The sequence below is a fragment of the Chiloscyllium plagiosum genome, chromosome 7, assembly GCF_004010195.1.
Source record: "Chiloscyllium plagiosum isolate BGI_BamShark_2017 chromosome 7, ASM401019v2, whole genome shotgun sequence".
Taxonomy (NCBI): domain Eukaryota; kingdom Metazoa; phylum Chordata; class Chondrichthyes; order Orectolobiformes; family Hemiscylliidae; genus Chiloscyllium; species Chiloscyllium plagiosum.
This window is the reverse complement of record NC_057716.1, coordinates 11,276,950-11,289,716: the sequence shown is the minus strand read 5'-3', so window position 1 is coordinate 11,289,716 and position 12,767 is coordinate 11,276,950. Positions and strand designations below refer to the sequence as shown.

Genomic DNA, 12,767 nt, shown 5'->3' with positions numbered 1-12,767 from the left:
CAGGGAGAGAGAGAGAGAGAGAGAGACATGGGGGCAGGGAGAGAGGGAGAGAGAGAGAGAGAAAATCATGTGACCGCAATAGATTTGGATGAAGTTGTGAAAGCAACAAGAGGCTTGGGCAGAAATGGGCAGGTTACTAGGGCTGTGAAGGAGAGATCGAGGCTGCAAATGAAGAAAGGAGAGGCAAAAGGTTTCAAGTTGCAGTGGGAGAGAAGGGGAAGCTGTAAAAAAAAAGTGGCATTCTGGAAGGCTGCAAGGATGAGGAAGCAGCACACAGCATAGAAGACAGAACATCTGCCAACAAAAGGAACAATCAGCTAACTAGGAGCTGGAAAGTCTTGAAATCACCAAGATAATGGATTACAATTGAATGGGGTAACCAACTTAAGGTCACATATGCTCAGGAGCAATATGTGCAAAAGTGAAATTATAAAAAGTGCTATTAATTGTTAAATTTAAATCTGAGATGTAAGAAAAAAGTTGTTCCTGTCTCAATTTTGTACATGTGACAGAAACACATTATCAGTCTGTCCAAGGTGTGTTTTGGATGACTACTTGGTGTGTGTAGAAGTATTTGAGGAGAAAGTGAGGACTGCAGACGCTGGAGATCTGAGCTGAAAATGTGTTGCTGGAAAAGCGCAGCAGGTCAGGCAGCATCCAGGGAACAGGAGAATCGACGTTTCGGGCATAAGCCCTTCTTCAGGAATGATTCCTGAAGAAGGGCTTATGCCCGAAACGTCGATTCTCCTGTTGTGTGTAGAAGTATGCATGTTATTTGAAAAAAAAACTTTTGTTGCTATTTTATGCCTCGTGTCTTGCACCTAATTAAATACTGTATTGCCTCATGAATTAATATTTTCCTTGCGAGATGTAGTTTTAATTTATTGGAGCTGGGCATTATTGAGGGCTGCAATTACTGTGAATAACTCTACTCGTGTGTTCAAATACTTAACACAAATATCGATGGTACTGTTACTGAATGACTGCAAAGCATAGCAGACAGGATGGAAACAGTGAACAGAGATTAAGAAGCAATGGGTGTGAGTGTGGGGATTGAAAGGTTAGAATTTGGTTGCACGGAGGAGTGAAGGGGAAAGGCCTGGTAGCCTGAGGTTGATGCTGGCAGCGGTTGTTGTTTTGGGGGTGGAAAGGAAGAGAGTCTGTCAGTCAGTTTGGGCAAGTAAATGAAGAGTCTAAGGGGCGTGGTCAATACTGTCCAAATGCGGGTCCAACTCAGGCTGTTGGTTGGCAGAGTTCTTATCAGAGCTTTAAATTCACCTACTACATCTCAATTGTCCACTCAGTGCGATTTCAAACACTGCCTTTCACAATGCACTGAAGGGAGGGCCAGTCAATCCCACAAGTTTAGCACTAGTACATTTAAAATTTCCAAGCTGGTGGCAACAAATATAGTTGCTGCATACATGAATCAAGTAAAAGCAGTGAAATGTTTACCAGTGAAATGTAAATTTGAGTTAAAAACACCACTGCCACCTTTGTGCTCCCATCAGGTCTGGTGTCAGCTTGAGTGGAAGTGGGTAGAATAACTTTGATCTTGACACAGTCTCCTTGTTTAACCATGAGACTCTTTTACAGCCTACTCTGAACTGCAGCAATCCCTAGCTGTCGGCAGATTGTAACACCGATATGCTTTTCCACTGTGAAACAGCATGTGTCCCCATGTTTCTAACATTTCCTGATGCCCAACATGTGCAGTATTTTTCTCTTGGATTACAGCTTGCTGAATATTTTGTAAGAACAAGATGGATCTCCAAAATTCCAAAATAACTCTTTGGGTTTCAGAAATGTAATGAGACCTGCTTCACTATTCAAAGGCAATTTGGTATAAATCCTCAGGGTAAAATGTGCAGACGACTGAAAAATTGCAATGAGCACTGTGATTCATCATGCCATAACTGGAAAACAGAGGCACTTAGTTATTTTATATATTAACTATGAACAAACGAACTAGAAGCAAGAATGGGTGATTAGGCCCTCACGTCTGCTCCGCCATTTGACAAGATCAAGGCTGATCCAATTGTCTTCAGTTCCTTATTTTGTTAGAAATGCTTCATTGCAGTGCAGTTATTTTTGCTCATTTTTAATGTGATTGCCTATCAACTTAAGGTTTCAATTCTAATTATTTCCTTGCCATCAATTTCCTCCATTCATTCATTTTTTCTCTTTGATCAAGATTTCATAACTGGAAGCCATTAGAGGGACAGTGCTTTAGGACAACATCTTCTGAAAGCAGGAAACAGGGAAAAGTAAAGATTCCAATTAGAAAACAGCAACCAAGATTTTTAAATAACCAATAGGCTATAATATGGCAAGGATAAACTGCTTTGCTAAAATGTACTATTTAATGTTGATAATTTAACTTCTGAGACATCAGCTGAGTTTGAACTTGATTTTGCATTCACATTAATTGCTCACTTTCTAACTGACTGATGGACATATAAGAGAGACACAATTTAGTATGTCTCAATCTCAACTATGAAAATTACCGTGTAGTGATATGTCCATTTCTAATCAACCAATTCACCAGTTCCTTTCCTACAATACAATTAGGATAAGTTCGCAACCAGTAGCGATGATCCTGAAACTCCATGCCAGTGCTGTGATGGCATATTTTCTTCCACAGGTCTTTCAGTTGCACAGAGTCCTACAATGGATATTAGAAATGAAAGATGAATTTCAGAAAAAATAAAAATATCTTAAATGTAATTGCACGTCACAGTACGTTAATCAATAGAAAAAGGAAAAAAAGTCGAACACCTTTCATGAGCACCAGATATCTGAAAGCACTTTGCAGTCAATAAAGTACTTTTGAAAGGTCACTTACTGTTGTAACATAGAAACGCAGAAGTCAATTTGCACACAGCGAAGTTTCAGAAACAATTTGTTTTTGTGATGCTGGTTGAGGGATAATTATTGGTCATAGCATGTTTTACATCCACCTACAAAAATAGACTAATCTTTAGTTTAATGTTTCATCCAAAGTCAGCATTCCTGACAGTGCAGTGCTCTCTAGGTTTTGTAAAGAAGTGTCAGGTAAAACTGGCATACCCAAGACCTGAAGCTGGATGTTACGTGCCTCAGCCAGGTGTCTTGTAGGCTTGGGGCACATAAAATAAGTCAAATGCTTAACCCAGCACATTCCCATGCACCTCTGAACTGGACACCTTAATACAAAAGGTGGGAAAGTGTTAAAATTCACAGCACACCTACTATACGCAAATTACTGTTAAGAGATCAATTGGCCCTGATAATACATTGTCCATCCCAAAATGCAGCTGGCATGGGCTGGCTTACAGGAGTAAGGAAGCTGTTTATCTCATGGCCAGCAGAAACAAAGTTGGCAAGGGATGGGGAGTGCCTCAGCCAGGGCTATTATGTGTATTTTTTCTAAAATAGTACACCATTCTTCCTTTTGCACCACCTGCTTGACAGAAACTGGCCTCCTAACCCCTATTTTTGCCTCTCTGATCCCTCCGCACCATTGAACAATGGCACTCAATCGAATTCTCAGGTCTCTTCATGCATCACTGCCAGAAATGGTAGAGCTGTCTGTCCATCTGATTGGTTGGCGATTCCTAAGGCCAGAATGCCCTCTTCCAAATGAGGGGCAGAAGATACTTTTTAAGCCTCCTGGCTCACTGCCGACTTTCCTTTTGAACTGCCTGTACCCTGTAATTTTCTCCAGCTGGTGTTGGACCTGAACTCATCGCTATCAACTGAGCTTTGGCTGACAAACAAGTCATTGTCAAATAAAACAAGAAAAGTTAATTAAAAATTTGGACTGCAGAAAGGTGATCAATAATTGTCAGGTTTTGAGGTTGATGTGAAGCAATGTTATTGACAGAAGTCAATGCGGAACACTTGGTAAAGGAACATAATTACATTTGAGCATTTTGGGGAAAAGGCAACAACAAAAAATATCAAGTTATTGAAAGTGAACAAGCAGAAAAAAAATCTGCCTCATGTGTCAAAGCAATCTGCATTATATTACTGCACAGACACAACATTTTGCCTCTCAGATGTTGTCTAACTTCCAGAAACCACTAAAATAAATACCAGAAGAATTTTTCTTTCATCTTCATTAGGGTCAGTTTTAACATACGCCCGAGGCGCTTGAGGACTGATAGAGCTGTCATACGAAGGTACCATGGGTGAAGCAGACCGGTCCAAAGAAAGATTGGTGATGCTTACAGACCTGTTATGCAGAGGAAAATAAAATCAACATAAACAAAACTGCTAAGGCTGGTAAATATATCCATCATGCTCAAACTATATAGGCGTAAGCCAATAATAGAAAGATATCTAGCATCCTAACTAGATTTTATAATAGGTTGCAATATTTTTCTCTCAAGTATCAGTTCTGAGACAACATTAATTCCCTTCTTAGTGAAGCAAAGAAATGTGCAGCGTAATGTAAACGCCCACACCAAATCAACTGTAATGAACATCACAATAACAACAACTTTACATATTTGAGTGCTTTCCAAAAAGGGTGAAACAGAAACTGCTGGACTAGCATATCAAGATATTTCCTAGCAGTTATGTTTTCTTTTATTTTCTGCCTCTTGTGAAAGCTAATCTAGTCCTCTTATATCTCATTTAAGTGGTTACACAAGCTGAAACTGAATGTCAACAGGCTTAACTGCGGAGACCATCACTACCAAGTCAATCATACAGCTAAACTGCCTTCACCCATACCTCCTCAGGGATCCATATCTTCCCAGTTCATATCTAGAAGAATTAAGGCAAATTATCATTTGCCATCTGTTTCCCAGTCTAGATCAGTTAGCTCAGAGATGACAGAGAGCACAGTCACGTCTTTATCTTAATCTTACCCGGCTGGTTTTACATCCATCAGGATGCTTCATTTAATGTTATGTTCAAGAATATGAGGTCGGTCTTTTGATCAAGATAAAACACTACATCAAAAGCATCAATCAAAAAGCACATTACTTTAGCAGGGAATGAAACCTGTAATATTTGAGCAAGCATAGATTAGGAAAGCAAGCTAACATTTTTGGGATAGCATAAGACAAAGGCATCTTTAATGTTTTCTAATTAGTTCCTTTATTTTAAGTAGCAAGAATATAAAATGTATCCCACAAATCACAAGGTAGTTATACATTCCAGAACGTGTTACAAGAACTACTCACTCTGTGGAGCAGAGACAAAGATTTTAATTTGCAAAGTTTATTCTTGTAAAACAAGTTTAACCTAAGGTATATGTTCTTATTATGAGTTTAAATAATTTTAAGGTCAAGCCTATTCTTATAGCTGGTAAAGTAAATTAAATTGATCAGAAGCTGGGAGATCACTCCCCAGTGAAAACCAAACCATTTTTTTTTAAATGTGGGGTCAGATAGCTCAGTTGAGTGGATGGCTGGTTTGCAATGCAGAATTTGTCCAACACCTTGGGTTCAACTCTTTTACTAGCTAAGGTCACAATGAAGGCCCAGCCTTCTCATTCTCACAACTTGCCTCAAGTGTGGTGATGTCTAGATTAAATTCTCCACCAGACATTGCTCTCTAGTGAAAGAGCAGCCTATGGGACCTCTAGGACTATGGCAAATTTCACTTTCAGAATTAAAGGGTCGTGACATTAAATGGCTTAAAGACTTGTGAAGCAGAAAATTCAGGAGCTGGTTTTTACCGCGACCACATTGAGGTATCCTACACGCACCAGCCGAGAGGGGAAAGTCTGCCTTAAAGAGCTCAACTACAAAGAAAGCAGAAGATGCTTACGCTGTAAAATGCTTAGAAAAATACTAATAGGAAAATGAAACATGCATTCTTTCAATCTTCAAATTCAGAAATATCATAGTTTCTCTGAACTTAGTGGGTCGTTACATAGATTAAGTAAATGGTCAACCAAAATGTGCATTTATCGATTTGGTATTAAAAGCCCTGGCTCATCTGCGTTTTAAGAAAAGTCAAAGAGAAAAAAAGAACTAAGTGAACTTTTAATTTGTTTAATCGAAAGAAAAATAAGTTCATACAAAATTCTATACAACACATCAAAGCAATGTGAAATATGAGTGAAGACTCAAACTAAAGGGAGAAACAGATGTCTAAGTAGATGCAAAATATGACAGTTAAAAAAGTTGGATATGGGAGAACAGTTCATATTAATATGTATCAATCTTTCCATCCTATCTTGTGGCATTTTCTTCATTACTCAAACAGAAGCTTCAACAAAACCGATAATTCAATGTTGATTTAATACTAAAAATAGTACATTTCTCCATTGATCATAATTTCAAAAATGCAAAGCTAGCGAATTTGTCACATTTTCAAAATGCTTGAAATATCTATACAAATGAAAACTATAGAATACAGATTTTTTTTAAGGTTCCCTAATCAATTATAGAAAAAAGTTAACATTGCAGCTTAATTTTTCCATATTTGTTCTTCCAATTTGACTTGTTAGCTAAATATCAAAAATTTGTCTTATGGGAGGAAATCTCTAACATTAAACTTTAAATATTTCAATTTCTGTTTAATTTTCATTTCTTCGATGAGCACTTTTGTGATTTTTGACAACAAAGAGTGGAAGAAGGTGGCTTACAAGGCAAAGAATTACGGCAAAGAAGAACACATTATTCCATTTAAACAAACCTTTTTCGAGCAGGTGACTTTCCTACATCCTCCTGCACAGTTGAGAGTCGCGTTGTCAAATTACTCTGAGAATCCTGGTGGCCCAAGCTGATTAAGAGAAAAAGATAACGTGATCAATTCCAAAATTAAAGGTTCACTATCCTATCTTAACAGCAATGTTTAAAGTTTTAACAAGGCATCACATGTGCCTGAAATTACAGATCAAAACCAGCAAGCCCAATGCAATCATTCCTTAACTGCATTCAAACTCAACAAGTTGAATTTTCAATATTAAATAGCAGTTACCTCAGATAGTAGCTTACTCTTGTTATACTATATCCAAGATCCATTTGAAAGATAATGACTTGCATATCAATTACTGAAACATCTTAGCTGCTGTTTTGTAATTGCAATTTTTTTTTCCTCTTCCTTGATCTTTCCTTTCAGAAGGAAAATATTAAATGTACTGTCCAAAGATCTTCTAGTCATAGCATCTCGTTTTTTTTTTCTTTATTCATTGGATGTGGGTGTCGCTAGCAAAACCAGCATTTGCTACCCATCACAAAGTGGCCTTAAACTCAGTAGCTTGCTACACCATTTCAGAGGGCACTGGAGTCAACTAGATTATGAGTCACATATGGGCTAGACAGGGTAAAGTTGACCGATTTCCCTCCTGAAAGGGCATCTGGGAATAGCTCAAGTGGTAGGAAACCCTTTTTTTTAAAAAGGAGTTAAAATGTTTAGACAGCAGTATATGTCTGTCAAGAAATAAGGGAATTGGATGAAATCGTGTCGTGTGGAACTAGATATTGCAGAGATTACTGACATGCTACAGAACATTCAGGACTGGGAACTAAAATTTACCTAAGATATTTAGAAAAAGAGGGCAAAGGTAATGTGAAGTAACTGCACTTAGAAGGGATCATTCAATGGCTGTAGATAAAATATGACAATGTTATCAGCAAGACCAAGACAGAATCTAACTGAATAATCACTAAGATAATAAGAAATCAGATCAATAGGAATAACAGTGGGTGGGGGAAGGGGAGGAGGAGGGGCTGCAGTAAAGGAGGAAACACACATTTTGGAAAATTTACCAAAACGATTTCAATTATCCCAATATTAACTGGATACAGGACGCAGTCAAAAGGATAAGGAATGGAATTCATACAAGTGTACAGCACTCCTTTTTAACCCAGTATGTGTAAAAGCCAACAAAAGATGATTACTTGTTGGTTCATTCCTCATTATAAGATCCAAAGCACAAATGTAAAAGTAGGGAAATGTCTAGGAAATAGTGGCCTTCAACCAACAATGAAAACAATGTTAATAGACTGATGAAACACTGATTCATGAGTCTCGGACTTTGGGAAAATAAGTGGGCAACAACGAGACACTAAATAGCCTACTCCTGCTTCTAATTCCTGTGTTTGTATGTATTCGCAAACAACACAGTAGAGCATCAATGGGTACAATTAAAAGCCATGTTGAAGAGAATGCAGGAAAAACACATCCTGCTAAATAAAAAACAGAAATCAAACATTATTAATTGGACAAGCGAACAATTGAGGGTTTAGGAAAGAAATATATTAAGTACATAGGCAGCAAAACAGTGCATGACGTGTGAGAATATAAGATACTAGAAGGTAAATCAAAAGAACAATTAGGAAGTCAACCAGAAATTATGAAATCAACAAAGGACAAAATAAAATAAAAATATTTTGCAGGTACATCAATAAGAAGGGTAGGATGGGATTAGAGCCATTTAGGGACAGTCAGGGTAATACAGTAAACATAACAAGAGAATTAGGAGAAATTGTATTTTTTTTATTTCACTTTATTTTACTATGGAGATGGAACAGGTAGAAAGGATGTGGAAACACAGGAACATAGAAATAGGAGCATTAGGCCATTTAGCATTTTAACCCTGCACACCATTCAATATGGTCATCCAAATCAGTACAATGTTCCCGTGGAGATATTCCTTTATCTCCACGGGATAGTTATAATGCCTTGGTGTAAACATTCAATGTTTTGGCCTCAACTGCTTGCTGTAGCAGAGAATTCACCCAGAGAGTGGTGAGCCTATGGAAGAGATTTCTCCACGTCTCAGTTCAAAATAGCCTACCCTATATTCTTAATCTGTTACTCTTGGTGCTAGATTTCCTGATTACTGGAGACATCTGTCCTGCATTTTGATTTGATTTATTAGTGTCACATGCACTTAAGTATAGCGAAAAGTTTTGGTTTGCATTCAGTATAGGCAGACCATAAGCATACAAAGGGGACAAAGATCAGAGTGAAGAAAACAAAGTTATGGCTGGAAAAAAGGTGGACAAAAAGAAAGATCAACATTGGACTTCTCATATTTTGAAATCTATTCAGAAATTTAATAACAGCTGGGAAGAAGCTGTTCTTGAACCTGTTGGTAGGTGCACTTAAGCTTTTTTAATCTTCTGCCTGACAGAAGAGGTCGGAAAAGAACCAGGATGGGAAGGGTCTTTGATGATGTTGGCTGCCTTTCCGTGGCAATGAGAAGTGTAAATGGAATCAATGGATGAAAGGATTTACCTTTTCTAGTCTTACTAGAATTTTACAGGTTTCTACAAGATTTCTCCATCCCTCGCCATTCTTCTAAACTCCAGTTTATATAGTCCGAACTGACCCAGTCTCTCTTCAAACGTCAGTCCTACTTCCCTAGAACCAGTCTGGTGAATCTTTGGTTGCACTCCCTTCATAGCCAGAGCATCCTTCCTTAGAAAAGGAGACCAAAACATCACACAGTATTCCAAGTCTCATCAAAGCTCTGTAAAATTGCAGTTACGACATCCCTGCTCCGACAAGCTTAACCTCTCGCTATTAAAGGCAACATACCATTTGCCTTCTTCACCTTCTGCTGCAGCTGCTGCTTGGCTTCAGTGACCGATGTAGAAAGACACCCAGGTCTTGCTGCACTCCTCCCTTTTCCAAACTATTGTCATCCAGACAATAATCTGCCTTCCAGATTTTGCTACCAAAGAGGATAACCTAACATTTATCCACATTATACTTCATCTACTATGCATTTGCCCACTCATTAGCTTGTTCAAATAATAGTGAAGCATCTCGTCCTAACAGATCACTTTCTCAACCAGCAATTTTACACTTAGTTCCTTCATACAAATCATTAATATATATTGTGAATAACTGGGGTCCAAGCACTGAGTTCTGTAGTACCCCATAAGTCACTGCCTGCCACCCAGAAACAGATTTGTTTATACTTAAAAAACAGAACCGTACTAAAAGAATATCTCTGGACTCAAAACGTTAACTCTCTTTCTCTCTCCAAAGATGCTGCCAGACTTGCTGAGTTGTTCCAGCAATTTGTGTTTTTTGAGTTTTTGTTTCAGATTTTCAGCATCCGCAGTTTTTTTTAAAACTCTTTCTTCTTACTCTTTGTTTCATATATGCCAACCAGCTCTTGACCCATGTCAGTAACCTACCCTCCCATGCACTTTAATTTTACAAGATAATCACGTGCACAGGTGCTTAGCTAAAATCTTCGAAAAGTATAAGAAAACCACATCCACTGACAGCCCTTATCAACTCTATTAGTTACTTCCTCAAGAAATTCCAGTGAGTTTGTCAAACATTTTCCCTTTCGTAAATTCGTGCTGACTTCCTCTGATTCTGCCACTGTTTTCCAAGTGCTCTGATGTTAAATCTTTTACAATGGACTCCAGCATTTTCTGTTCTATTGATGTCAGGCTAACTGGTCTATAATTCATGTTTTGGCTCTACCTTCTCTTTTAAATAGTGGTATTACACTTGTTACCTTACAATCCAGCAGAGCTGTTGCAGAGTCGATAAAATCTTGAAAGATGATCACCCATTTGTCATTATTTTTAATAGCTTTTTCCTTAACTACTCTGTGATATAGATTAATTAGGCCCTAGGTCCTTGAACGGCCTTTAATCCCATCAATTTACATTCTTCCAAGATGGCAGCGCCAGTAAGGTAGGCAACATTTGGGCTTCTGGGTGCGTCCACTCCACACCAGCCACTTCCTCTCTTCTTTGATACCTCTTTTTCACTATTTTTTTCTTCATCATCTTCCTATTGTCAGTAGCAAAGGTGACATTGCAGAGGACGGCAGCGGAAGCGGGACTTTTAGTGAAACAGTGACCTGGCCTGGCAACAGGGTCAGGGACTCCTGCTTGGTGTAAACCTAGAGTGGGGATTCCAGGCATTGTTGAGGGTTTCAAAAGCAGAGCCAGGGACCCCTGGCTGCGCTAGGCCAGGAGCAGGGACACCTGGTTATCAGTGAGGCAGTAGCAACAGCGGAGCTGGGGGCTCCTGACTGCTGGACCCACATTCGCCCCGCATGGGACCTGGCATCAGTGAACCATCATTGAGGTGAGCCCAGTGATGAAGAGATGGCGCCTGAAGAGTGGCAACTCCGACACAGGTTGATCCATCAGAGGGGTGACAATGCAGGTGTTGTTGGTCAGCCAGCTCAGGACACATGACGGAGGCAATTGAACAAAGATGGACTCTCTTTCAGCTATATCTTGAACTACTCAAAATGACACTGGATTATGGCAACAGTTTAAGCTTTTCACTATTTTATTGTGTACAGTACAGGTGACAATAAATCATTCAAATTTCCCCAACATTTCCCTACTAATACCAGATTTCCTTCAGTTTCTCTCTCTCACTAGATTCTGTGTTCCTCAATATTTTTGGGATATTTGAGCGCTTCTTTGAGAAAACAGAATTAAAATATGTATTTGATTGGTCTGTCAACTTTTTGCTCCCTATTAAAACACTTTAGCTACTGCTTTCTGATTGACCTACATTTGTCTTAACTGATCATTTTTCTCCTCACTGACCTATAGATGCTTTTTAAAACCAGTTTGTATGTTTTACTCTGTATTTCAATATCCAAGTCGTTCATGAACATAATGAAAAATAGTTCAAGCATTAATCCTTGGGGAAGATGACTCTTCAGTCTGAAGAACACCTTTCCTTAGTCCAAACTTTCTTCTTTAAAATCAAAGCAGCCGCTGATCCTCAGAGTGCAGGAGCCTTGATTTTGTTAGTTAGCCTTTTAAGTGGTATTTAATAAAAGATTTCTTGCAATATATACAGACAACCACTGTATTCCTTTCATGATCCTTATCTGTTACTGATGAAAAAGCCCCGTGTTTGATCAATCTCCCTTCCACAAATCTGTACTGGCTCTCGTTCACCAAATCAAACTCAAGTTTCCCATTTCTTTCTCTTAAATCTTAGTCACCACAGAAATGCCTGATCAGCTACTCATAAGGCCTTAGTCTGTTAAGTAACAAAATTAAGAAACTTCTGATTTACTGACATCGGTTTAAGATCCTATTTTTAGCTTTCTTAAAATTCAAACATGGGAATCATCAAAGTTATGGCAACTCTATTAATAAAGTGTCTGACAGGGCAGCAATGTCATCAGCAACACACAAATCTATAAATTGACAGCCATTGCTTCATTTTAATCCAAGATAGCCATTTGATGAGTTCCTTAAGACCAAGTCATAGAGTCAGAGTTGTACAGCATGGAAACAGACCCCTCGGTCCAACTCACCTATGCCGACCAGATATCCCAACCCAATCTAGTCCCACTGGCTAGCACCCGGCCCATATCCCTCCAAACCCCTCCTATTCATATACCAATCCAGATGTCTTTTAAATGTTGCAATTGTACCAGCCTCCACCACTTCCTCTGGCAGTTCATTCCATATACGTACCACCCTCTGCAGGATAAAGTTGCCCCTTATGCCTCTTTTATATCTTTCCGCTCTCACCCTAAACCTATGCCCGCTAGTTTCAGACTCACCCACCCCAGGGAAAAGACTTTGTCTATTTATCCTATCCATGCCCCTCATGATTTTGTGAACCTGTATAAGGTCACCCCTCAGCCTCCGGCGCTCCAGGGAAAACAGCCCCAGCCTATTCAACCTCTCCCTATAGCTCAAATTCTCCAACCCTGGCAACATCCTTGTAAATCTTTTCTGAACCCTTTCAAGTTTCACAACATCTTTCTGATAGGAAGGAGACCAGAATTGCACGCAATATTACAACAGTGGCCTAACCAATGTCCTGTACAGCCACAACATGATCTCCCAACACCTGTACTCAAT

General features: G+C 39.0%; 1 protein-coding gene across 4 annotated transcripts in view; it reads right to left on the bottom strand.

The window, feature by feature from the left end:
- The window catches only part of pikfyve (phosphoinositide kinase, FYVE finger containing), a 130,817-nt gene that overhangs the window by 58,165 nt on the left and 59,885 nt on the right, over positions 1-12,767 (bottom strand). For all 4 annotated transcript variants that reach the window (XM_043693037.1, XM_043693034.1, XM_043693035.1 and 1 more), the window contains 3 exons: positions 6,637-6,723; positions 4,078-4,216; positions 2,508-2,665 (listed from right to left, as the gene is read on the bottom strand). In XM_043693037.1, the coding sequence (XP_043548972.1) occupies positions 2,508-2,665; positions 4,078-4,216; positions 6,637-6,723 (384 nt within the window). The remainder of the gene's footprint in view (positions 1-2,507; positions 2,666-4,077; positions 4,217-6,636; positions 6,724-12,767) is intronic.